The sequence below is a fragment of the Calonectris borealis genome, chromosome 2 (genome assembly GCF_964195595.1).
Source record: "Calonectris borealis chromosome 2, bCalBor7.hap1.2, whole genome shotgun sequence".
Classification (NCBI taxonomy): domain Eukaryota; kingdom Metazoa; phylum Chordata; class Aves; order Procellariiformes; family Procellariidae; genus Calonectris; species Calonectris borealis.
In genome coordinates, this window is record NC_134313.1 from 170,519,377 (window position 1) to 170,546,129 (window position 26,753).

General features: G+C 40.9%; 1 protein-coding gene across 3 annotated transcripts in view; it reads right to left on the reverse strand.

The window, feature by feature from the left end:
* Window positions 1–26,753, reverse strand: part of SMARCC1 (SWI/SNF related BAF chromatin remodeling complex subunit C1) — a 93,314-nt gene that overhangs the window by 34,350 nt on the left and 32,211 nt on the right. For all 3 annotated transcript variants that reach the window (XR_012672763.1, XM_075144435.1, XM_075144434.1), the window contains exons 13-21: window positions 26,329–26,366; window positions 23,616–23,737; window positions 20,520–20,591; window positions 15,284–15,397; window positions 14,362–14,515; window positions 13,934–14,047; window positions 11,723–11,782; window positions 6,313–6,571; window positions 5,483–5,644 (exon numbers count right to left, since the gene is read on the reverse strand). Coding sequence is in view for 2 of the 3 variants with exons in the window: in XM_075144435.1 (XP_075000536.1) it covers window positions 5,483–5,644; window positions 6,313–6,571; window positions 11,723–11,782; window positions 13,934–14,047; window positions 14,362–14,515; window positions 15,284–15,397; window positions 20,520–20,591; window positions 23,616–23,737; window positions 26,329–26,366 (1,095 nt within the window). In the remaining variant the exon portion in view is untranslated. The remainder of the gene's footprint in view (window positions 1–5,482; window positions 5,645–6,312; window positions 6,572–11,722; window positions 11,783–13,933; window positions 14,048–14,361; window positions 14,516–15,283; window positions 15,398–20,519; window positions 20,592–23,615; window positions 23,738–26,328; window positions 26,367–26,753) is intronic.

Sequence of the window (26,753 nt, forward strand, 5' to 3'; positions counted from 1 at the left end):
GGTAAGACTGAACTCCCTTTCCACTCTAAACTCAATTTTGAATGTGAGTTTTGTTTTCTGATTGCAATGCATTTGAAGGTTTCCCATCTGAAGGTAAAGCTTTTCAGAAAAGCAGCATCCAGCAACGCGTGAGTCGCTGCAGCAGCTAAAGACACGAGTGCAGGATGAGTTTGTGCAGGTTTGCAACGTGCTACACATCAAGCACTACCATAGATTCTACGTGTTTGCTTTTAACTCTCTGCAAGTATTGGGGCAAGTGTTATTAAATATTCCTTTTTTATTTCATATAGTCATAGAAAGGTTTAGGTTGGAAGGAACCTTTAAAGACCATCCAGTCCAACCCCCCCGCCATGGGCAGGGCCATCTTTTGCTAGATCAGGTTCCTAAAAGCCCCGTCCAACCTGATCTTGAACACTTCCAATGATGGGACATCCACAACTTCTCTGGGCAAATCTGTAGACCACGGTAAGAGTTGTTAAGTGACTACGGCTGCGAAGGAAGTTCCAAGGCAAGCAGGAGGCAAATTTTCTCCATGAAAAAGCACATAGAGCACCTCAAGTAAAGAAAACTGCCCTTGGACTCTCCCTTGCACCATAATACATTTGATAGACACTTTCCAAAACAAAGTGTTCTTTTATATTACATAGGGACACATTCAGCTACAGAGTCAGAGGTACGTATGTGTGACAGTAAGATTATTGTGAACGACCTGATTTAACTTAGGTTTTCTAGTCCTGGCTGTAACAATAAATGTTATTTTAAAATTAGGATAACAACTTTAGGCAGGCTGTAGTCAATGGTTTTTGAAAACTGTTTTCTTGAATTAACTATTAAGCCCTGATTCGCAGTGACAGCGCTATGCCTCTGCAGTTCCCACCGGCATAAGCCATTCTGCACTTGTGTACATCGAGGGGACCATGCTGAAATACTACATGTATAAGGAAAAAGAAAACGAAAGCTATCAATTATTAATTTGGGGGTTAGATAAGTTTACCTGGGCTGAAGCAGGTTTTTGCTTCTAAATTACAGGCTATTGAAAGTATCTCAAACCAATTAAGAGTCCCATAAAAATTAATCTCTAATTCAAATATGAAAGGATCAGAAAAAACCCAAAACATTTCTGACTCTCTGCATGAGGATGACAGAAATGACTCCTGCCTTTCAGCTGCATACAAACACAACCGTACTGATTTTCCTGTATGACCTAATGAGGTTAATGAAAACACGTAACTGACAATGCAAACAGGAGTTGATTAGTTGGAGATACATGTCCCTGTTACAAAAGGGGAAGACTTAACTTTAATGAGAAAGAGCCTGTAATCCCTTTTACATGGCACCAATGATGCTCTTTAACCTCTTCAGCAGGTTTGGTATTACACCTCACAGGCTCTGGGGAATCAAATTAAAGGTATTTCTTAAATCAGCAAGAGGCAGATGGTTGACAGACACCCTAAGACATCTTTCAAGAAGGAGAAACCACTTGCAGGCCAGGAAACATTGCCTCTCCATGGCCCTCTTCATACCTGAAGCAGCAAATACCTTCTGTCTCTATGGAAGCTTGTTCTGTTTTGCGTATTATCTCCAAGAACACGGAGCCTCGTTTTCTAATACATAAAGAACTTGTAACTGACTTCTGACAAAGCCCCGTGACTTTACAGAGAAGTTAAATTGACATTACGTCAACAAATAAAACTATAAACTATTTCCATGGTAAGAATTTACTGCATTACCAGCAAACAGACACTTGCAGCATAAGCAAATACATGACCTCCATTGTCATCAGAAGAACAATAAGCAAAACTCCGCATATAAATGAACAGAATCACTAGTGTGAGTTTCAGCTCAGCAAATAGTTTAAAGATGCCCTCAAGACATCCTAGTCTCCTTTGTTTTCACTAAGGTAATACACACAACACATCAAAAGTCAGGCTTGAATATTAATATTTAATTGAGAGGAAATATACTATAGCTATGGAAAAATTCTGGGTCCAAATATGATAATTACGCTATTATCTAAACCATAATTAACTTTTTTCACAGTAAGTCAGGACTCCACAGCCACCAGAGCTTCCTCTGTTTCTGCTTCATGCAGCTTGCCGGCGTACAGCACAACAACCAGGTGGGCTTCCACGAGGAAGGGCGGAGAGTTCACAGAAAGCTGCTGCAGCTTTCGTGCGAGCTGCATGCGTCCATCACAAGAGGATTGACGGGCTCAATCCTCCGGCGGTGCAGAACTAGCTCACAGGCACCTGGGTACAGGCAAAGTGAATGAAGTACTCGGAGTCTGTTCATTTTAGCAATGCTTGCGTTATTTCAGAGTTAAAGCACACCCTGGAGACCGCAAGAGAAATCATCCTGCCAAGAATGAAGTAAAATAACTTCTCTTGTGTATGTATACTTGTGTGTAGTTTTCTAGTATGTGTATTTGAGACCGATACAAAATCATCCATAAAATGTTAAATTTAATCATCCATTTCAATCGCTTACAGTTGTAGCGGAGACAGTAAATCAGACCACCATTCCCTCAGTGCTTACTGTCACAGATGAGCTACAGCTTGAAGCATCCATACACTTGTGTCAGCGGAAATACTTTCAGTGAAATACTTGTTAGAATAAGACCTAAAATGCACAAGTAACTGCCTCCAACACAGGCACATGAGAGACTGCCTCATGCCTCATTCAGCACACACATATGCAGTCAATGTAGTTAATCACCTTTGGAAAGCCATTAAGAAAGCACACATACTCAGTGAAGACTTAATTGAAACTACTACATACCACAGGTGTACTGAATATTTCCCTTCTCTGGAGCTTAATCACGAGCCTAAGGAGCTAGGATCCCTTGTTTGCTCTCCTCAATTCGTTTTTACTAAAACAGATGTAGAGCATCTTCGTCTACCGTGCTGTGTAACCTACGGTGGGGCCCTACCTCGGAAAGCAACAGACAGTGTCTACCATGCTTACCACAGCATCTGAACCACCCGAGTCTCCTCTTAACTCTACTAAAGCCTTACTATATCAATTTAAAAGGAACCAGCTTTCAGAAAAACTAACAATGAAGACTTAAAAGAGGAGATTCTTGGGTATTAATGTAAGCTCCTGCAATCTGTTCCAGTCATATTTTCCCCTTTCGCATTCCACATTGCCTATAATTCACCAATATTAAGAGTTTTTAAACTATCATGGAGCTATGATACAATTTTATTTCCAAAATATAACAATTGATGAACTTCAATTATAGTATGGAACCCTAAGTAGTATATCCATAGTGCATTTAGATGCCAGAAACCTCAGGACTAGCATGCAAAAACACAGCTCCATTTCAGCAGCTGCACACCACAACGCTACACTTCCATGTATTAAACACACCTCTGCCAGTGCAAGCTATGGATTCCCCTATGCCCTCCAGTGCAAAGCTGTTTTGGAGGTGGAAGGCACCGCAGATTGTTGGGTGACCCAGTTCACTCTTGCTGAGCAGCTCCCCCAGGGAGAACCATCTGCTGTTGTCCTAATTTATTCCATTAGTCACAGCCCAATACAAATCGCATTAACTATAACAGGACAGTATTACTTATAGAACTCACCACACAGCTCATTCAGAAGTAATCATGTTACGGTCATCTGCTCTCCAACTCCGCATATTAAATGACAAGCACTTCAAAAATCTCTACTCGCAACTTGTGTGCACATTCTCCTAGAGAAAAGGCTAACCTACAGACTCGCAGTATCACCAGTGATGCAGCAATGGTAAACTTCCATGGTCGTGCTGCAAGATTAAGAATTAAGACTCAAAGCAGCATACATGTTACAGAGGTCCTTAACATACCATAGTGAAGCCCTGTACTTGGAGAATATGGAAAAAGGAAACAAAGTGCCAGTAAGAAAAAATTAACCTAAGCTGAGCTTATTTTAAAATAACTATCAAATTAAACTTAGTCCCAGACGGAATAACACCTAGATTTGTTTTATAGTTTACTGGAAAATAAACCCCAAAGCCTTGCCCTTTCAACAAGGCTTCGATGCTTGGTGTCAGTTTTGTGCAACAGAGCACTGCAGAACCGGGAGCAGCAGACATTCCAGATGCCAGCGCTCCCCGTTCAGCACATACTCCACATCTTCCCAAAGCACCAAGCTGCTTCACATCAAGGCTATCCCACTGAGTGTAGAACTGAAAAATGCAACAGAAGGACTGAGTGGTCTGTTAACTTCTTTTCTATTAAAAGATATCTTCATGAGTTAAGCAGTACTTTAAAATCTAATTTAGAAGTGTAGTTTTACCATGCAGACATGCATCTTCACCTGAATGACTAGCAGTTGATAACTGAACAGCACCGCAACACGAGGTCCCTTATGATCCCATCACACAATCTGGCACCTTGCTCATGTCTCTAGACAGGGTGACAGCAGGTCAACGATGAGATGCGCAAACACAGCCCAAATCAAACCTTCCAGTCAATCTAGATTACATTCTGTTCAGTTTTACCCAAAACTATACGTGCCTTTAAATATCTAGTCACTAAATTCACCAAAATGGTTTGTGGTAAGCTGAACAAAACAGCAGCCAACAATGCTGGAGAGAAAAATAAAGATCTACAGACAAGTCGGTAGATCTGTACCAAACTCAAGAGGTGAAAGTCTGAGACAGTCAGTAGGCACGTAGCAAAATGTGCGTGTCTACTCATTTTACTGTTGAAGGAGAGCCAAAATAGAGTTAAAAAGAAAGGGTTACACAAAGTGGTTTCTCTTTATAGGGCATTGCCACAAGATATGCTTTTACTTTCCACAGTAATGAATAAACAATTTGCACCTGTCAAAGTTTCAGATAAGAGACTTAATACCAGAATATCTGCTGAATATTACAGAAAATAGCTCAATTGAAACCGAGCTCTAAACCGAGAGCTTGTTAGTATGGCAGTGTAATGTACAACAACCAGAGCCAAGAACTGTGGCATTATCACGTGCCAGCCCACCATTTAATAAAAAGTTCCTCTTCTGCTACCATCACGGTTAGCAAGGCACTCAGAGTCCAAGAGTTACATTAAAACTGGTTACCAAAAGCTGTGATATAACATTATAGATTCAGCTGCAGCACAAAGAGCCAATAAAACTCAGTTTGCTTTATCGTGACTATAACGCTAGAAAGGCAGCATCCTCTAACTACTCCAATACCCACAGAATCGCCATGAAACCTTCTGCTCTGGTATTTTTGCCCACTCAACTCTATGCATCCCAAGCAGTGGCATTTCCATGTAGTCAGAGTAGGAAAACAAATTTCTGAAACTAAAGCTGGTCCTAAGTTCATCAATTCAGTGTCAAGAGTTAATAATCCTGCAGCAAGCAGAAGTGTAATGACCTGTCACACTCTCCTTACTCGCGATTCCCATCTCGTATTGGAGGTGAACTTACGGTTTATTACGAGTCAGAAGAAAATGCCTAAGGAACCTCATCTGCAGAAACTTCTGCATTTTGATGGACAGCCTACCGATTTTCTCCGGCTCATCTGGACCTGTTCCGGCAATGCAGCTGCTCTCTAGCCCGTATGTTGGATCCACCTTCCCAGAGGCTCTTGCTGCTTCCTGTACTTTCTTTACATGAGCTTCAACGAGCTCCAGTGGTACCTCCTCTCTGACTCGAGAAAACTCCTCTGTTAAAAATTACACGGAAAGTGTTATATTGCAGATCAAAAGTTATGATTTTCTCAGATCAATGTGCAGGTAAATCTCATGACGGAATGAATTCTCAAATACGTAAGTTCCTTCTTTTCATATTAGGTAGTTAATTTTCTCTCTCAAATGTGGTAGGAAAGAGTCTCTTCCCAATTATGTAAAATTGTCTTTTACACGGAAAAATAAGGAAAACAGTGAAAGGATCTACTTCTTCAAGTTTCTTAGAGGACATGTATAACTACGGCAGATAATTTCACAAAAGAAAATCAGGAAAACTGAAAGTCTAGCATTGTGCATTTACCCATAGCTAAACTAATGACAGTGGTCACTAACACCAGCTACTCGGTGGTGCTCACAAACGCTATCAATAGCCAGTGAGCACGCAAGGGGAATGCAAGCCATCTTTAGACATTCGGTGGCCTTTAAGAGCTATTCTAACTTGCCCGTAAATTGGCAGTTTCGGTAACAAAATTCAGAATACAAAACTAGAGATCAGTAGACCTGTTTTCTATACATATGTAAATTTGGTTTTACAACTTACTACCCACCCTGAAGAAACTCCAGAAACAGTCGATTTTAAGAGCAGACTAACAGAGAGCAAAGTTGTACAGACAAGGCAAAAAAAATTGCTGGGGCAAACTCATACCTAACGCAGCCTTTGCTGCGGCTGATGCCACCCGGGGATCCACCACCGATGCCAGAAAAGCAACGGTACTCATCACTGGATTGCCAGATTGGCTGAAGGGTACGGGCTGGTAAGCCAGCGGGCCCAGAGACGCATCAGAGTTCTCCAAATAGGGGTCTTCGATCGGAAGTCTCAGGAAATGGAGAATGCACTCATCTTGGGTACGGCTCCCAACATGCTCCGAGACTTTGTTCCAGTCATCTTTGTACATCTCCAGAGCCTGCAAAAGATGAAAATCGTTGCATATACATTCCCTACTCTGGGGGAAAAAAACAAACCCAAACTACTTTATGCAAAAACAATTTCATTAAAGTTATTTTGATGATGGAACAATAAATCAGGATCAGACAACTATTTAAAATCATATTTTTTCTGGTAGCAAAATTATTCTGCATAAGAAATATGAACATCTCACTGGGACATCTGCTAAATTTAAGCTGTAGGGATCATCACACGAGTTTTATGCTGTTACTGTATCAAAAAGAATTCTCAGAAGATTTGGGATTTACTAATAATATTTGCATAGTTAGTGTTTCACCATTTTGCTTTCACATGAAAAGCTTTACAGAGAAATAAGTTTGCTTATCCTACCAAGTCTCACCAATTCTTTTAATTCCCATAACTACCCCCCCTGAGGGCACTCTTGTGTTCTCGCACTTATGTCTTAACACGTCAGCTCTTTGGGCAGGAACAGGATTTATTTCACACATATACACTAGCTATGATGGTGAAGTCCAGTTTTTAGATCCAACAGATGTTATAAAAACAAAAGAGCATCAAACCAGTATACCAGGACAAACGAGGAAAATATATTCTGTACCATGAAGCCAGAAGAGATCAGTCTCTAGTAACTGTTAACCAGCCTGATTTTTGTTTTGCATTCAGGTTAAAAAAATCATTATTATGTAGATAAGCCACCTGATAAAGTAAGAACTTCCAGATTAAATCAAAGATTTTGTAATTCAGAATTTCAGTCGCTTTTAAAGTTAACTTAAGAGAAGTCTTAACAAAACAATTTAATAACAATGAGCTACTGAAATCCCCGCACTAGTTTTTGAAAAACTAACGGATTAGTACTGTAAAAACCCTACGCGGTAGCCTAATAGCATTTTTTTCCCTGAAAACTGTTTTAGTTATTTAAGCATTTGGACAGCATAAAATAAACGTTGAAGTATCCTGAACCATTAACTTTTACATTACTGAGATGATTCATGGTCCAGTCACCTAGAAAAAGTAAAAAGCCATTTGAGGTCTAGGCAAAATATGTTAAACTTAAAAATGAAAATGGGATCTGCAACTCACAGGCATAACAGAAGTCTTCTGAAAATATTTAATACCAGAGGCCTGAGCAAGGGCAGTAAACACCTTTCTGTCTGACTTACAGATCCCATTTTCATTTTTAAGTGTAACATATTTGGCCAAGAAGTCAAGCTGGTTCTTTACTTATGCTGTACTTACCCTACAACAAACACAAAGGTAACCAGCTTCTGCACTGCTTCGCAGCAAGCGAGCAGGAGTTTTAGCAGTAACTGGGGGAGCGGGAAGACCAGAGTTTGAAGTGGGTATTATTATTAGACTGCTTGGAGGATCCCTATGCCATGTCCTCACCGACTCGCTGGCCATCAGGCAGGCTGCCTTGGACCCGTTTACAGGTATAATATATTTCAGAAGACACAGAAATCATCCTCCTCCTTTACTAACTACTCATGACAACCAAGCAGTATGTCCATTTAAGCGTGAATGTTAAAAACAAGTGAAGTTAATGGCTTTTCAATACTTGAAATCTTTCCCACAAGGCTGAGAACTACCAGAAATCTCAACCTTCAGGGTAACACGCAAGACCGACTTAACTTTCCACAAGCACAACCTTTCGTAGCATGAAGGCAGAATTCAGAGCAAATGGGCTACGTGAGCTGGCCTGTATCTGTCAGACATCACGAGGAGTATACATCCAACATGCCTGAGTGGTACACACAAGTACACAAAGTTAATATGTTTCTGCAGAGTTACTAGTGACAAGTAGAGGACAGAAACTGAGCCAGCAGCCTCGTGTTGAGTTCTCCAACCTGGGAAAGGACATTTCCACAAAACAAGTTACCATATATATGAAGGTTGTGCATTCAGAAGACATTTGCCTGCAGGACTATACGGAAACCAGTCTTTTTCATCAACACCAAAACATTTTTTAAGAAATCCATGAGTTCCTGAACATACTGTTTTCTTCACAGCAGTTCTGGAGGAAAAGTGTTTTAGCATTTCTGCAGCTAAAACATAAGTTATGAGAATTCTTCAAAGACAAAGTAATCTGCCTGAACACGACTCTTTGGCATGTCATGGATGTTGAAGGTCAGCTGAGGAAAAAATGCAAGCTGAGTAACATTTTCGAAGATGTGGAAGTAGACTAACAAGGACACGTGAGCTAAATCCAGAAGGGTTAGAGATCCGACAGCCACTGAACAAACTAGAGAAAAAAGACCAAGTTGCCTGCTCCTAAAGCTCCTAAAGCTCCTAAAACTGGAGCCTTTTAGCCCCCTGACCTGAAAGCAATTTAAGCTTTACCTGGCTGAAGTTTTAAGTGTCTCTCATAGCTAGGTCTCACTGCTTAAGTTGGGTAGGGAGGAGGGAAAAACCCCAGTATGTCTTCAGAAGGCCACTGGTTCTCTGCTCCTTCCCCTCCCTGAAGACACTGGGTGGAAGATTAGCTGGGCAAGTACCAGACTACGGGAACGCCGTGCTCCAGCAGAGCTTAGCTGGATGGAAAGGGCAATACAGGAACTGCTGAAGACCATGAGCTAGACAACACGAAGGGTTTTGAAAGCTCAATGGAAAGAATAATTTGGTTTGGGAATGAACAAAGGACAGACTACATTGGACAGCCCGGTCCATGGAATCAACGGTCCCTAACTGCTTATGAACCGTGTCCTGACCTCTGTCTGATCTTCCCCAAGTGTTTAAAGAAATGAGAAACTGCTTAGTTCACGAGGTCATACTCATGGGGAAATATTTATTCAACGTTCAACCTTCATTTCACCTTCCCTAATTTCATCTCTGTGCTGCAGGCTGTGTGTCACTGTCTATGCATTTTTAATCGCACTAGCATATTAGATCGGCTCTGCTTTTCATGGCCATGCAGGGTTTTTTGCTCATTCTCCTTCATTGCTTGTTATTTTTCTGCTAGACGAACTAGCTCTCACAATAGTTGTCCTTACTATAAATAGCTGAAAATGCACTTAACTATGCAAGAATAGTACTCCGTGGAGATACGGAGAAACAGTGTGGCAGGGAAGATGATTCTGGGAGGGAAACAGTATTTCCTCCCCCCAGTTTATTCAGTCAACAGGCAGAAGGACAATAATTATTTTAGATAAGATTTATTCTTTGGAACTTCACTGCATATATATTTGCCCAAAGCTACCCTGAGGATTTAATTGAACTGAGCTAGCTTGTTATAGCTGAATAACTTATGCTTGAACTGATATAGTCTTTACTGATTTATTCATAGGTTAAATCCACGAAGAATGAAGAACAAAAACATTATTAATTTATACTCACATTAAACAAAATTGTAATCTCAAGACTTAGGGTTTTTTTGTTTTGTTTTTTAAAACAAAGAAGAGTATGTCATCTGGATTATTTCATTAGGCTACTACTTGCTATGTATGACCATAAGCTAAAAAAGAATGAATTTTAAATAATAATACTAGTAAGCAAAGAAGCCAGCATATCAAGATACTAGTCTTGTTTCTCCATACAAGAATGCCACAAAAGACATCTTAGCTGTTTTCACCCTATAAGCAAAATTTTTCCATGTGCCAATAGAAAAGTATTGCCTAAACAGTAGGTAGCAACCTAACATTTAAAAAAAAAAAAAAAAATCTATTTTGGCTGTTTGATGAACACACTTCCATATCTGTGACGGCTGAATCAAAGTATGCTGCTGATTAGGCACTTTGGCTAGCTCAGAAAAGACGCCACACACCGAAGTTGAGTATTGTTGAGCACTGTCAAGCACTAGCAAGATCCATTGTCCACGCTTTTCCTTATGAAATTAACTTTTCAATGGGTTTACTGACACATGTAAAGACAAAAAAACCAGAACAATCATGCAATTGCAGTGTGCTTTAAGCTCTCTTTTCAAGTAAAAACAAACAAAAACGCCAAAACTGGAATTCTTATACCAGAACCCTGAATTACATAAAAGGAAAAAATCAACCAACCACCCAACCTCTACATAAAGAAAATGTTAGTGTAAAAGAAAGGTTGGTAGATAATTTCTTTACAGAAAGCAGCAGCACATTAATTATTTCAGGCCACCGAGATCTTCTTCTGATGAAGTGTTATGAAAAACAACGCTGCCCTGATGTCAGTGTGAAAGACTAGAACATACTTCTGCAGTGCACTTCATGTGACGGTTTTCATCCTAGACTGGAACTCCAAGAGACCTGACAGCTACCATGTGGTTCAAGAGCATGAGACTAAGCAATCTGGGACAAAAACCTGATCTAGTGTGCCACCAGTTCTTTGAGCTCATTTTTACAGTACCTGATTTGAGTCCTCACGTATATTTCTTGTAGACTTCCAGAAAAACCTTAAAGAATATATCAAGTGCAGCTATGTGGCAAAAAGAATGAGTAGATGCATGGGATTAAACAGCTACCAAATAAAGAGCTTCCCTTCTTAATGGCAGGAAGACAGGAAACAGCCTCAACTGTTCCTTAACAATTTAAACTTCAAAAATTAGCTGTTTCCCTAACATGTTATGGCATAGCCAGGAACCTGTAAAGATTATCAGAAATTCAAAATATTCATCTTAGTGGCAGGTAAATCATTACTTGAAGGGCATTTATTTCATACTGTTTGTAACTTCTGTTTAATAAAAAGGCCTCTCTGCACTGCAAGATCTGTTCCTGAGTTTATGCAAATGTTCTTAAATACTTAATTTCTGGCTTGCAGGTGCAAGTTAGATAGAAACGAACCTTAAAGTGCATGAAGCCCCTCTACTACATAGATGTTACTGCCATCTCTTTTTAGTAGTAACATTCTTGTAGCCATGATGGTCAAATAAAGAGATATGGTTTCGAGAGAGAACTGTAACCTTTTACCAATTTAAAAGTCATAACCACAATAGACAGACAGGCAGCCCTGTATACACCATACTCAACCACTCTCCTCCTCCAGCTACCTCCGTTGAGTCCCAAGAGATTGCTTCCCACTATAAACTCTGCTTTGCTATTCCAGTTTCTGTGAAAGCGTGCAGTTGTCATCTAACTCCACTTCAAAAAAATTATTAACTTACATGTAGATTTTTAAAGCATGTAATATCCTGCATGTTTTGGTTTCCTAGCCTTTGGTTTTGCCCTCATGAACTTACTTCTAATAGCAGCAATGTCTCTTGCTCTGTCCATTCTCTTCCAGCACTTGCACCTTTACTCTACAAAAGACAGGGAGAAAAAAAAAGTCAAATACAAGTCTTTTTGCACAGAACTTTTTAGAAGAAATCATTAAGAAGGAAAGAGGAAGAATCTGTTATTTAATGCACTCAAACACGTACCTTTCACAAACCTTCCTACTACAGCTAACCAATCCTTGGTTGTCTCATACAGTGGTTCAGTTCACATGATTTATTCACGTAGCTAAGGCACGCAGGCGAGTACATTCTTGCAGTCTCTGCGGAGGCTGGGGGTCACAGATCCCACCTTCCCAACCCCTCCAGGAGAACCTGCAACTCCTCTTTTATGCCAAGCCAAAGCAAAGTGATTCGGTACCCTTCCCTCCTGGCTCCCGACTATCTTTACTTGCACATACAGCAAACAGAAAAGCAGATTTTCCTAAATAATAAAAACTCTTAGGAGCGCTGATGGCATTCTGGTCAGCTTGACTTTGGCCAGTAAAATTAAGCCACTTTACACAAAGCGTTCTACACTTCAGACCCAAGGACAGCAGCAGCCCACAGACACAACGGAGTATCAACCCCCTCACCAGCTGCTGCGCAGCCGAAGGAGGCTGCTGTCCCTTGAGGAGACGGTATGACTTGATCCAGGCACACCTGGGATTCTCTCAGCTTAAAGGGCACCTTTCTCAAAAGAACAGGGTTTACATCAACGTAACTTTAGCCCCCATTAAACCTCTGCTTCCGAGGCAGACCGACTGGACTGTGTAAGGTGCATGCTGGTCCAAAAAAAGTTCATTTATCTAAAAGTTCATCAGTAATTCAGTAAAAAAAAAAAAACTCTACAAGATGAGCTATCTGAAAAGACAGAGTTACAAAACTACAGCAAGATAATCTGCAAATTTAGCTATCACTTGCTCCCAGGGTTGCTGCCTCAAAATCTATACCTCATGGTTAACTCCTGAGACTTGCTAAAAGTTACAAAACTCTTGGTGAAAACCTCCCCTTCCGTGATTACAGCCAGCCTAATCCATTGCACATCAAATAAAGACAAAAGCAGCTTGTCACCTGCTTATGAAAGAACATTATCTAGATTGGATGTCTCTGTGCAAGACCACAGCAAAAGGAAAAGGGTATTTAGGATAAGTAAATCTATCCTATCTCAAGATGCATTTCAAACATCATCATCAACCCACAGAGAACATTAATCACAGTGAGTCATCCAGCAGCTGATCAGTTCTGAAAGAGGCTGGTATGAACAGCCAAAAAAGCAATTGCCACACACATAAAACAAAAAGGAAAATCAACTTCTGCAAATAAATCTGCTCAAGTTCATTGTTACAAATGCTTGTAAACAGAATCAGAGTCTAGAACCAGTAAAAGATTTATGAATTTGGTGAATATTTATACCTTCCTAAACTAACTGAAAAAGCCACTCCATGCAATGCGATGTGGAATCAGGCTTCATAAAGAAATGCTGATCTCTATAACTATGGTGGTTTTTTTTTTTAAAATAGTTATGTCATTATCTGCTGGGACAATGAACACTGTACTTACAAAAACCAATTACATACAATTAGCCTGATGTCAGCCCAAGAGAGGCAGACTTCCAGACTGAAGGCTACGCTGAAGTAGTAAACTGGTATTCCTCCGATACCTCCAAGCACATACACAGGTATCAGGCAGCAGGAGTTAAAGGCAACAGGTTATGGAATTACCGACATGACTGCAATGGTGTCGCAAAACTTTAATTGCAATGACAGTGGTAAAACATCCCCCTTGCAATGGTTTTGTGACACCTTTCGTAATCAAGCAACTTTCTAGTGCTGTCAGTCTGGAAAACCCTGCTCAGACTTGGAAAACAGAATGGTTAAAGACTCTGCTGAAAGATCTTGGATTCTGTATTAAATTATTGGATAGTCTGTTGATTCTGAACCATTCGGGTAAAATATACAATAACATAATAAGAGTTCAGTGTCTGGAGACTGACAGTATTGACTAGCTTAGGATAGGTACATGTCTCTATTTCTACAAAATCAGATCTCCAACACACCGTAAGTGAGGTATCTTAGCATCCTACACTGAGATGGAAGAAATCTAAACCAGGAATGTAAGCGTAACATAAGTTACTCAATGTCATCTAGTGGAGGACACTGGAGGAAGAAACCTTAACAGAAGGTCCAACATACTTGCCTTTGCTAAAGTCTTTTTTGAGTAAATGTCTGTGCGAAGTCCAAAGTTCTGCAGATCAGTAGGCTTCTCTTTGTTTTTCTCAGGAAAACTCAACATCTGCTGAGCAGCTGGAACCTGTGAACAACCATTACAAGAGAAAGGGGAGAGGGGCAGGAACTGAAAGTTATTCAAGGTTTTCAGACCAATGCTAAACAGAACATGGACTGAACAAATAAGTCGAACAGGAGTCTACAGAGATGACTTTCCGTAACATCACTTGCACACAATACTAGCAGATTTTGAGGTTCCGACTACCTGAAACTCTCAACCTAGACGGACAAAAAAACGGAACATTTCAGCAAATCGCGCGCAAATTATTCTACCGAGATGTTATATGGCACTGGCTAGAGCTAAGGTAAACACACGTTAGTGCGACCTGTGGGGCTCACCTGCGGAGTGCGGATATGGAGAGGCATAAGTCCAGAGGGTGTATCAGCCAGCACATTGAAGTGAGGAGTAGGCGGAGGTCCCATTGCCATGGGACGGCTTTCTGGATCCACTTGGTAGTTTATGAGACCCCACTGCTCCAGAAAAGCATGTACTCTGTGAAACAACATGACAAATTAAAGCCTTAAGAACGAAAGCCTTGCTTATGCTTGACACTGCAGAAAGGAGACAGCAAAGGAAGAAGTTTATGTTTCTGGATCAAACACAGATGCAGAATCTTCTATAGCCCTTCACTAATCACGAACAGCAATACAAATCACATAACACGAGCTTTGTACAGACTTGACCGCACTTCAGCTTTTTGCATAAAACAGAACATGACATTTTTGGTTGTAGATAACAGGAAGTTACTTAATAAAGGACAAAGGCAAAGCAAAGCTAGGGCTGCATGCATGGAACCATTTGCAGATAATGTATGGATTGTGAGGGCTGCACAACCATTGATTTGCTTCCCTCATCTATCTGTAGCTGTTCTTCACTGAATCGACATTTAGCAAGTTCCAAATTTCTAGGGGTCCGCTGCGCCTCACAGCTTAAGACTGGCGGAAGATAAAACTGACAAAACTGAGTTCCAAAACTGGAATTTCTGAAAAAATTCCACACACTGACTAAACAGCAGAACCTAAATAATCGCAAGTTAAGATCCAAACTCTGTAGGCATGGTTCAGCAACCGGACAGAATATTATAAATAAACAATAGTATAAAATAGTCTGGTTACCATAAAAGTGGGGAAACACTAATCAACAGCACAATGACCATTGCCCACACCTATGCTGTCATACTGGAATACTTCCATGCCTAATGTAGCTCCTATTTCTTTTTGTTAAAGTGGAAGCAGTGGCTGAAGGATCCATGGCTTTTACCTCATGACAGCGCACACATCTCCAGTCAGATTCCTTCTGCAGGCAGTGCTGGTCAAGTACTCTTGAGGGTTTAAGCGATAGGTGTCAATCATGAAGTTGCGGTAAGCCAGGTATCTGGAAGGCAATTGATAGGTAGTTCATTTACATTGCTGCCTAACGAAGTTTAGAATATGTATTTTAGGATTCACCTTCTCCAAACACCTGTATTACGGATAAACAAACACCAACAGATAATTTTTATCGATGAAATTTAAGACCCACGTACTGGGTTTGTGTGGCCAGGTTTTGGTAGCGGGAGGGCTACAGGGGTGGCTTCTGGAAGCTTCCCCCATGTCTGATAGAGCCCATGCCAGCCGGCTCCAAGACGGACTCGCTGCTGGCCAAGGCCAAGCCCATCAGTGACAGCTGTAGTGCCTGTGGGATAACATATTTAAGAAAAAAACCTGCGCAACTGCAGCCGGAGAGAGGAGTGAGAATATGTGAGAGAAACAACACCAAGGTCAGGGAAGAAGGAGGGGGAGGAGGTGCTCCAGGCGCTGGAGCAGAGATTCCCCTGCAGCCCGTGGTGAAGAACATGGTGAGGCAGGCTGTGCCCCTGCAGCCCATGGAGGTCCATGGTGGAGCAGGTATCCACCTGCAGCCCAGGGAGGTTAATGGTGGAGCAGATATCCACCTGCAGCCCAGGGAGGACCCCACACTGGAGCAGGGGGATGCCCGAAGGAGGCTGTGACCCCATAGGAAGCCGCACTGGAGCAGGCTCCTGGTGGGACCTGTGGCCCTGTGGAGACAGGAGCCCAGGCTGGAGCAGGTTTGCTGGCAGGACTTGTGACCCCGTGGGGGTCCCACGCTGGAGCAGCCTGTTCCTGAAGGACTGCACCCCATGGAAAGGGCCCACACTGGAGCAGTTCATGAAGAACTGCAGCCCGTGGGAAGGACCCATGTTGGAGAAGTTCGTGGAGGACTGTCTCTGGTGGGAGGGAGCCCACGCTGGAGCAGGGGAAGAGTGTGAGGAGTCCTCCCCCTGAGGAGGATGGAGCAGCAGAGACACCGTATGATGCACTGACCACAACCCCCATTCCCCGTCCCCCCGTTCCACAGAGGGGGAGGAGGTAGAGAAATCGGGAGTGAAGTTGTGCCTGGGAAGAAGGGAGGGATGGGGAGAAGATGTTTTAAGGTTTGGTTTTATTTCTCATTACCCTACTCTGATTCGATTGGTAATAAATTAAGTTAATTTCCCCAAGTCGAGTCTGTTTTGCCCGTGACAGTAATTGGTGAGTGATCTCCCTGTCCTTATCTCGACCCACGAGCCTTTCGTTGTATTTTCTCTCCCCTGTCCAGCTGAGGAGGGGGAGTGATAGAGCAGCTTTGGTGGGCACCTGGCATCTAGCCAGGGTCAACCCACCACAAATCAGTATCAAAAGCAATAGGTAAGTAGAATTTATTTTTACATGAATGTGATCCATCTCTTCCAGATTGTTTCATTCTGGATTTTATCTATGTTTGGATTAGCAGTACATCGAAGCATGCTTAAATTGCAAATCACACAAGTAGTTGCTGTAGCTTGGTCACTAACCAAATACTCGTGCAGACTACCAGCTGCAGAAAAAAAAATGAATGGGGTCTGGTCTTCACATGGAAACAGGCTAAATAATCCTCATCAATCCCCTCTGTGAGCCTGGAAGGAAAAAAACTGTGCACAAAACCAGTAGTAGTACACTGGATGGAACGCTACTGTTTCTACATGCGGACTTTTTAATGCATAAGAAGATCAGTAAGGAAAAGTTAGAGAACAGCAAAATGGAGAAGACAAGATCTTTGAAAAGCGGAGGGCAAGAACCCAGAAGCCAGCACAGCACTGCCCATTCACCGAGCTGGGAACAGCTAAAGCAGAAACGGCCCCCATGAGATTCCCGTATTTCAGTGTACAACAGTCCAAGTAAGCAGGCTTTGGGGTTCAGCCGTTTCCTGCACTGTAGACACTGCTTCGCAGTCTTTTTCAGTAAGTTTCTGGAATGTACGAATGCTTCCTAATACAAGTTGTTCAGAACAAAATAAACTACTATAAAATTCCTGCTAGCCCTGTTCTTTAGACAGAACAAAACCAGTCTGCCAAATACAAGTGAGTATCCTATGCAAAGATGTGTCCAAAACAGCGTTTTTGGTTTCAAGCAGTTTCTGCCTTTGGAAAATTCAAGACAGGGATGTCTCCTCTGCAGTGTGCAAAAACAGCTGGTAACCAAAAATATAAATCATACAGAGATAGAACACCAGTGCCTTTCACAGACAAGACACAAGCAGACAGATGCTGCAAGTACGCATTCCTGCCAAAATCCCACATCTTCATTCTGACCAAATTATATATGAAACTTGCTGGAAAAAGGTTATGGGACTAGGTGTTGGGCTCCTCCACGCTGAATGTTCGGCAGGCAAGAAACAAAAAGGAAGCTTCTTCCATAGAGGAATATTCAGGAACGCTTCTGAATGCTCCTGGAGAGAACTGGGTTGCCAGCTGCTCAAGAATAGGTACTTTAAAGCAGTCTTGGCTGCTGAAATTAGTTTAATACTTATTAGTTAAGGTCACATTACTAGGCGAAGAGAGAAGCCTAAGACAGAAACATCCCTAAAGTTTATCCTGAAGGAGTCTGTTTTCGACAATAACATGACCCATCAGCTAAAACTTGTCAACAGCAAGAAAGATAAGTCAACTATCTTTAGCTAAAATCCCTTTTAAGACAGAACCCACCCCCCAGGCACTACTGTCACAAGAATGAACCTGTGCGAGCTTTTGAAAACAGTATTTTGTCTGGCCTGAAAACTAAGTGGAGGCGTTCAATTCAGAAAGATGTTTCTATTTTATTTAAAAAGAAAACACAAAGCCAAGACCACATGCTACTCCTACAATCCCTAAATGGCTACAAAAATACATCTCTAGGATAACATCAGGACTGGGAGGAGTCCCTAATTTGCTTCCCTCATAGGCAATAACCAGTAGCAGCTCACGGATGAGTATCAGGAGATGTGATGTTTTGATGTCAACTGAAAAAGGAAGCATGGGATTACACGTGATGACCAGATCAATGGCAAGTGTGAAAGATAAGCATTCTTTCACAATTCAATCTGTTTGCAGCTTTAGACACCAAGTCCTAGAAACCCCAAAAGAAAAACATGCTGAATAATAAAACTGATGGAGCAGCGTTAGTGTCAAATACATTTTGGGTCAAATAATTTTGGAATCGCTACGGTGCGGCTACTGTTACCTCTACAACTCAGAGATGTAGAGAAGTTGCGAGTAAAGACTATAGACTGAAAATCATTCAGGGTGCCAGGGATCTCAGGAGGTCTCTAAGCCAATCTCCTACTCAAACCATGGTCAGCACCAAATTTTGACCAGGTTGCTGAGGGCTTTGTCCAGCAAGGCCTGAAAGACTCTAATGAAGAACATTCCCAACTTCCCAGGGCCCCATCCTCTTCACAGTTAAAAGTTTTCCTTATTTAAAGATAGAACTTGCTGTGTTTCAGCGTAACATATTTTTCTCCTGCATCACACCTCAGTAACGACCCTGGCTCCACCCTCCCAGTAACCTCCTTGTGCATTGGGCAACTACTAGAAAGTCTCCCAATCCTTCTCTTCTCCAGGCTGAAAAAGCTTAGTTTCTAATTTCTATCTCAAGATTAGATCAGAAGCCTCACAAAACATCAGTCATGCCTGAGAAGAGGAGATTCAAGCACAAGAACACTCTCTCTGAAGTCTGCCTTTTTCACCTGCTGGAAGAGCAATGCAGGATGGTATTACCGCTATCATTTGCACTAAGAAGGAACTGAGGAAAAAAGTTAGTTTGAAAAACTTATGTACAAAAAATGCACGGCTTTGCTGATGTTAAAACAACATACTGAGAAGACACCTCAAATGCTTCATTTAGTAGTTAATTCAAAAAATTGGTTTAAAATCCCCAAAAGCTGTTCTGCAACTAGACCAAGACTTGATATCAAGATAAAGCCAACACACTGTCCAAGCCCACAAGCGTACAATGGTGCTCTAATTTATGATTTTTTTGGTGAACTCTCAGATTTTAGGATTATCATTTTAACAGAAACAAGCACATTGTTCAAAAGCCTGATGTTGACTATCTTCCTTTAATCAACCACTTTTCAAGATTACTCTGAATAACTAAGTTTACTGTTACAACAGAAAATTCTCAGAGAAGGGGAGATGTACTTTTACGAATGCACATAAGAAGCCTTGCAGTAGATTCTTAAGATAAGCATTCAATGCAAAATCAGCAGCTTCTCTTGTTACACTGCTAAGTCAGATCCAAAGTTAATCATTTGATGTATGAAAAAACCTACAATACTTCAAGACAATAATCAGCTTTTTTTTTTTGTAAACAGCTTCAGGGAAGCTGTTTAAGCTGTTTAAACAACTGTGTGTGTATAATTTTGAATTAAGAACATTTAAGTTCTGCAGTACATACCAGATCCCACAAGGAGATGAGCTAGGTACAAACTGGGTCTAAATTCAACTGAGAGAACTCCACATAGTTTTAATAGGCGTGTCCAGAATTAAAATGTCATAAGAGGGTTTGGAACAGCTATATAAGAGAAAATATTTTTCTTCTTGCAACGCACAACTCCAGCTCTCCGATTTAAATCGAACTACCTAATATTTGAAAACACAGTTACATCTCTGGCCTTTGAAGATCTATTTTCCAACCCTCACCTGCACTTTCAGAATTACCCATCAGCTGCTCAGGGAACCATGAAATCAACACAGACAACTGTGCAAAATCCATTCCACAGTCTGACACAGCATCCTACAACAAACTCTGTGATCAGTGCTTACACACAAAACTCCTGAGTCTCAAAAATATAGCATGGCATGAGAAGAGAGAGAAAAATAAGGAGGATCATTAAGTTTCTACAGTATCATGAATTTTTTCAGATGGCTTTGGAAGATGATCATGTCTTGTACTACATAAAAAAGCTCAAGAATTTGTTCCAATATTACTTGGGAGAAATTAGTTTTATTTTTCCTGGATAACCACAATTAATTATTACTTTGATATTTAAAGTTTTAGCTCTACTACAGCACACACATTATCAAACTACAAGAAGCAGTTGTACAGGTGCTCTTTCCTTCTCTTATGCCCCTACAGATAATATCTGCTTAACACATACGCAGCTGAAGTGACCACAGGATTCATAAAACTGAAAGCTCCTATATTCACGTTTTACTTACATTTCTGGAGTCTTGGACTTGTTTTTTCCATTGAAGAATTCAGGAAGAGCACGACGTTCAATCACATGAATACTGTAACAAAAATACACAATTCAGATGCCAAATACTAAATAATGTTGGAGTACTCTGCAAACCTTCAAATGACTATTTTGAGGGAGTACATTTATAGCAAAAGGTTTTTTGTTTGGGTTTTTTGGGGGTTAGGTTTTCATGGTTTGTTTGTTTGTTTTAGAAACCCTAGTATTCCAGCATGACCCTTTGAAATTTGCTTATTTCATCAAATAAGCAAAGCAGCATTAAAAAAGCATCACAAAGCTCAGTCATTGATGGAAGCAAAACTATGCACCCAGTGCTGCCCTAATCAAACTCCGAAGGACAAGTACTGAGCAGCAGCCCATCTTCAACTCTACCTCCATGAGTTCTGTGTTCTGACAGAGCATCTTTATTCTCCAACCTAATTAGTGCCAACATCCAGCAAAGCACCAATACCTCAAAGAAACAAAGCTTCTACAGTACATACTCAGAAGATGGGAGTGCAAGTAAGTGCTTTGAGTCCAACTCCAAAGTCGGATCTACAGTAATTACTAGTGCTCGCAAGTCAGGTAGGAGATGGACTGGCTTCAAGAACGTAGCTAGTACCTCCCTGGTCAACTGGGACAATAAAATCCAAAGTACGGATGTTTGGAAAGCTAAACACTGTTTTAAAAATAATTCTTCCCCTTTGCGCTTCAAGGAAGAAATACGGAGCAAAAACTGACCACATATGGAAGAGCAGAACTGATGACACATGAGGTGCACAGTATATAAACTAAGGTAATGATCACTTAGAATTGTTACTTTTAAAGGAAGCACAGAAAAATACATCCTTTACAAATCTTCCTCCTATATGTTCATCTTTCAACCTACCGCGTAATTGTCCTTTTACGCTGATACTGCTTACTCTTAACTTGTCATTCATAGGAAAATACTCTAACTCGAAGATGAAGATTAATCAACAAACTCTTCAGATTTTAGTAACAAACAAATTATCTAGTTCTTGCAATGAAGATACCCAAAGCATAAGAGATTACACTGAAACTGAATTGAGCATTAAATAAAATTTATCTTTCTACTAGAAAATTAATTTTAGCAATGACTATTCTGAAACAGCAGTTTATAAAACATTTTGAGAGAAGTAGATTAGAATTATTCTTCAGCTTGCTTTAAATCAATTGCGACTGGACACCTTAAAGAAATATTTGCAATTTGGGAGGGCTGCAGACAGTGATTTCTTTATATATTTACATAACCCAAGAAGCATCTTGCTGGCACAGCAACAGCAGTAACATCTGCAGTCAGAGGTGCGACAGTGCTACAATATGCTCTCTAGTTCTCCAGAACTACAAAAACCTATCTCTGAACAGAAAAGAAATGCTCAGAGACAGAAAAATGCCAGTCTCACAGCTGTGCTGTTATTTCAGCCTTAAATCCAAATCAGCTTAACATGCTGTTTCTAGAGCACTAGAATCCAAAATCAAAGCTTCTTTTCACATCATCCTGCTACCTTTTGGACGTCCACTGTTCCTGTCAGAGATGCTTTAAGTTTGCCTTTTACAAGGTCAGAACAAGTACACCCGATGCAATGAGAAGTTTATTCTGTTTCTTCAGAAATACCGCATTAGTCTTTTAGCTGTGTTTCACAGACAGATTTAGCTCTCAGGAACGCCATTAGAACTACTGCTGCTACTCCAAATGCACAGACCAAGAATTTTTAACCAACCATTACTACCAGCCATGCGCAAAAGGCACTTGTACAATAGTGTCAGAGCGACCTTGTGACAAAACGTCATTGTCATAATTTTCTCAGTAGGGAAGTATTATTGTATCTTCTCTTTACAAACAAGGAATTGAAGCACAGAGACTACAGATATGCCTACCTGGGTTTAAAGTAAACCTCAATTAGCTTGAGCTACGCCAAGTTTCCTTTCCTGACCTACAGCAGATCCACAGTTCTTTATCCCTTTATGAAGTGCATCAGTGGAGCGTTTCATTCTGTGTGCGCAATACATCTACACCTCGAGCTTTTCCACTCACAAAGCAACTGGAGCACCTATAAATTGTGCTATGTGACCCTTGGCTTTTCTGCTTCTAGGATCACCTCAAAGCGGGAGAGCAAAGGGACTGAGAAAATGGATGGTTCTATTTATGGGGATTTAGGTCAACTCAAGCCACTAGCACAGACATAGGCTAAGCAACTGACTCAAGATAACAAAGTTTGCCAGAGCTGGAAATTGAACCAACCCTTACACTAACAGTTCAGATCCCATCTTAATTCAGTACTATAAAAAGTTAGCCACCTCTGAAAGTTGCACATGAATCCTAATACTCAAGTGTCATAGTACATCTTTTTAGATTCCAGCCTAAACAATGTCTCAACTCCTAGAGCTAAGACAAAACGCACACTCAAATGACAGCCCTTCCAGACAACTGACTATTCCTTATTCTGTTTCCAAAGCAGTTTTTATTTAAAAAAAAAGTACTACATAAGAGTTTAACTTGTAGAGGGACTTTCATTTCCGATCACTTGCTTCTCTTCCCACACCACAAAAGTGTGAGTACACAGAGAACATTAGGGTTACTACAGCGAGTTATAGGGTCATAGCACACCACAAACCTCTGACTCCAAGGAGGATTCCAAAATGAAACAAGTATCCTCCCTGTATAATCAGTGACTTATCCTCAAAGTCAAGATCTGAAGCAAAATAAAAAGCCACCAGCTTTCACAAGTAGATACAAACATAGAAAGATCATACAAGGACTAGAGAAGTAGGGAAGAGAATTATTTTCCAATGGGGGGGAAAAAAACAAAAATCAACATAAAGCAAAACATGCTGAGAAGGTAGACTGAAGATCTATGCTGTTTGAAATTCTCTTCCTCATTCCCAATCCCTGAAAACTAACAGAAGTCAGCTCAGAAAGATTTTTAAATGGAAAAGATGTACCCATACATGGGAACTAGACCTAAAGAAAAGTAATTTCTTTCATCTCTCAGCTTGATTTATGAGAAACAACCACCAAAACTCTAAGTCTACCCCCAGTTCCAAATTACTTTCTTACCAGTTGTAGTCAAACCAAGATGCATAGCTTGGAATAATGATGTGGTTGGTTTGCTCTGTGACATTATCTTCACCTGGATCAATTGACCGACTTTGATCGCCTTTGTTAGGATCTTCATCCTCCTGTATCATGGAGGGAATACCACAGTTAGTAGGTTGCAAGAGACATACCTACAAACTCTCAGCCAGCATAAAGTTAGTTCAAAACAAGTGCTTTCCAATCCTGTGGAATAAGCTTTTCCTGACGCAATCTCTAGTCAGTGGGGAAAATCTCAGGGCCCAGAGAAAGCGTAATCTGTATTCAAAAAAAATATTGGAGAAGGCATAAGGCCAGTAAGAAGTTTTTACAGAGCCAGCTCTCAAGTGTCAAGGACGATCTTGGCAGTACTGTTAGATCACACTTCGCATCCTGTTTATAAAATTAAGCATGCTCTAACTATGGGAGAAAACACTGCTTTTCAATTCTGCAGTATACTGCAACTACATGCAATGAATACAGCACGAATCCAGAGTACTCTGTAAGCTGTCAGCCTAGCTCTTGCTGCCATCTCCAGTTACTGACACTGCACCAATTTTTAATACCGTCTAAGACAGGTTGCATTTTTTGCCACTCTTCCTCCATTAACCTTCTCACTCCTCACAAGAGTATTAAAGGAAATCAGATTCCTTACTTCTAGTTTCATTGGAAGACATCTGTCAGCAGTAATAGTTTCATGACTGCAAGACTGCGTGTCATGACCCTAAATTCTTGCTTGGATAACCTCACTTTGATCAATCTTAAAGCTGGTCTTGGTATTTCTCTCTTGTGAAGAAGAGATCCTAAGTTCAACTTTTAACTCTGCATGTCCCTGTATCTGCTTCCAACTCAGAGGGCGAACAGACGCACGAGTTTGCTCATGCAGGGCTGTGAAGACATCAGTGAGCCAGGTTTTAAGATTTGCAAGAGGGACAAGTCTTTGGTCACTTTCTGTTGCTTCACAACAGAAGTCTCCTGTGAACACCAGGTGTTCTGCAACTTGAGTTCCAGCACACGCTCACTTCCTGATCCAAAAAGATGAAGAGAAGGGCATGGAGGCAGTATAAGAAGAGGGTCAGGACGTGATATGAACTGTATGAGAAACCCTCAGGTGCTATTTGAAGAGCCTGTAGGCAACTCAACATTAAATGGTTTTCTTTACCTGAATTACTAACCCAGACAGCTTTCAGAGAAAGAGACTGTTAAAAATACCTGAGTCCCTAAAGCAAGATCTTAAAGAGTCATTGATATCAATGACGTATCTTTTGGGGGACTAAATTCCCCAAAGACAAGGTATCATTCTAAATCTATTTAGTGATCTGACAATAGCTATTCAGAAAAGAAGTCCTTCCACTCATCATCCCCTCAACTTCTAACACCCTTCTCCTCTCAAAATGCATTCACTAAACAGAGAAACAGACCATGTCCCAAAAAACCACTACTTAGCATAGGACATAAAAGCAAACCTCTTCCAATCTAAACATGGAACAAATACTAAAGCTGCTGCACGAGTCCCACCGTTCCAGGTCATTCTACACCCAGGGATGGAGAAATTACACTGAAAAAAAGAGCATTTCCCATATTGGAAAGGCCTGCTGTCGTGTTCCTTCTGAGTTGGCTTCCCTACCTTGGAAAACAGCGGTTGCCCAAGAATCATATTTTGGCCATTTCTGTTCATGTGTCTGTATCTAGATACTTAAACCCACTGCTCCTTAGTGTGATACCTGCGCCTAAAACCTAAAAGAAAGGTTGCTTACTAGCTACTCAGTGATTTGCATACCTAGAGTTGTCTTCTTCCCCGATTCTAAAACATGAGAAAGGATTTCTGAGCACTTCTGAAAGCACATACAGAGACTGGATGTATGAACTGAAGTACGGTAAAACTAGACATACATCAGTATGGAGAGAAAGTCAGATTTTCTTAATTATGTGTATAACCAATCCAAGTGTCTGTGCAGGAGTGCAACTGCATAAACCTAACACACATGTGATCTTTTCTTACCTGCACGATCAGGCAGCCATCTTATACCAGACAAGCCGTTAAAAATAGTACCTGGCACACCAATAATGCAATTAAATACAGAACTACCCTGACAACTGTATTAAAATGATCAGGAAGCCTATCTGGAGTTTAGATTTAGTCCTGAAACCTAAAGAAAAAGCATAACCTTTGAAAAATCTTGCATCTGAAAAATGCTTCTTTGAAAATACTTCGCATCTGTCTCCTCATTCTCATTTTTAATATGCTAGATTTAAAAATACAAAATAATCTCACAGCATTTGTAGAATTTTTATAATAGCAAAACAACATTCCTATCAGTGACTAATTTAGTCTTATATATGACTTGAAAAACATTACAGGCTAAGTTAATGAAGATGAGATTAAGATCTTGATAGGACAAGGGGAAACGGTTTTAAACTAAAAGAGGGGAGATTCAGACTAGATATAAAGAAGAAATTCTTTACGATGAGGGTGGTGCGACACTGGCACAAGTTGCCCAGAGAGGTGGTAGATGCCCCATCCCTGGGATCATTCCAGGTCAGGTTGGACGGGGCTCTGAGCACCCTGATCTGGTTGAAGATGTCCCTGCTCATGGCCAGAGGGGTTGGACTAGATGACCTTTAAAGGTCCCTTCCAACCCAAACCATTCTATGATCTCAGTGTCTACCAAACTTAGTAAGAAATGGCTGCTGTTACCTTTCCTCCAGTTGCCACTGTCTCCTCATCCTGTTCATCTGAAAGGTAAAAGCATTGAGAATTACACTAATAAAAAGCATCTGATTGCTCATAAGCCTTTCTAGCAAGGCAATTGCTTAATTGGAAAGAGTATTTCATTTGTTTTAGAAGGGAAGCGAGGAGGAAAGCAAAGTGGACCACACATCATTAAAGCAATCTCATCCTTATACAGGCACTCAACTGGCCCAGACAAGGGAACAGATAAGAATACAGAGGAAGGATAATTAGAATTTTTCCACACTTAGGAATCCATACCTAATTACCGCCTTTCCCAGTGCCCTAGATGTAGCCTTGTATAACAGGATATGGGACACTAGTTTATATCTCTTACGTCAAAGGCTTAGCAAAGCTTAGGGAACCTGTGATTCACCTTGATTCCCAGGAAG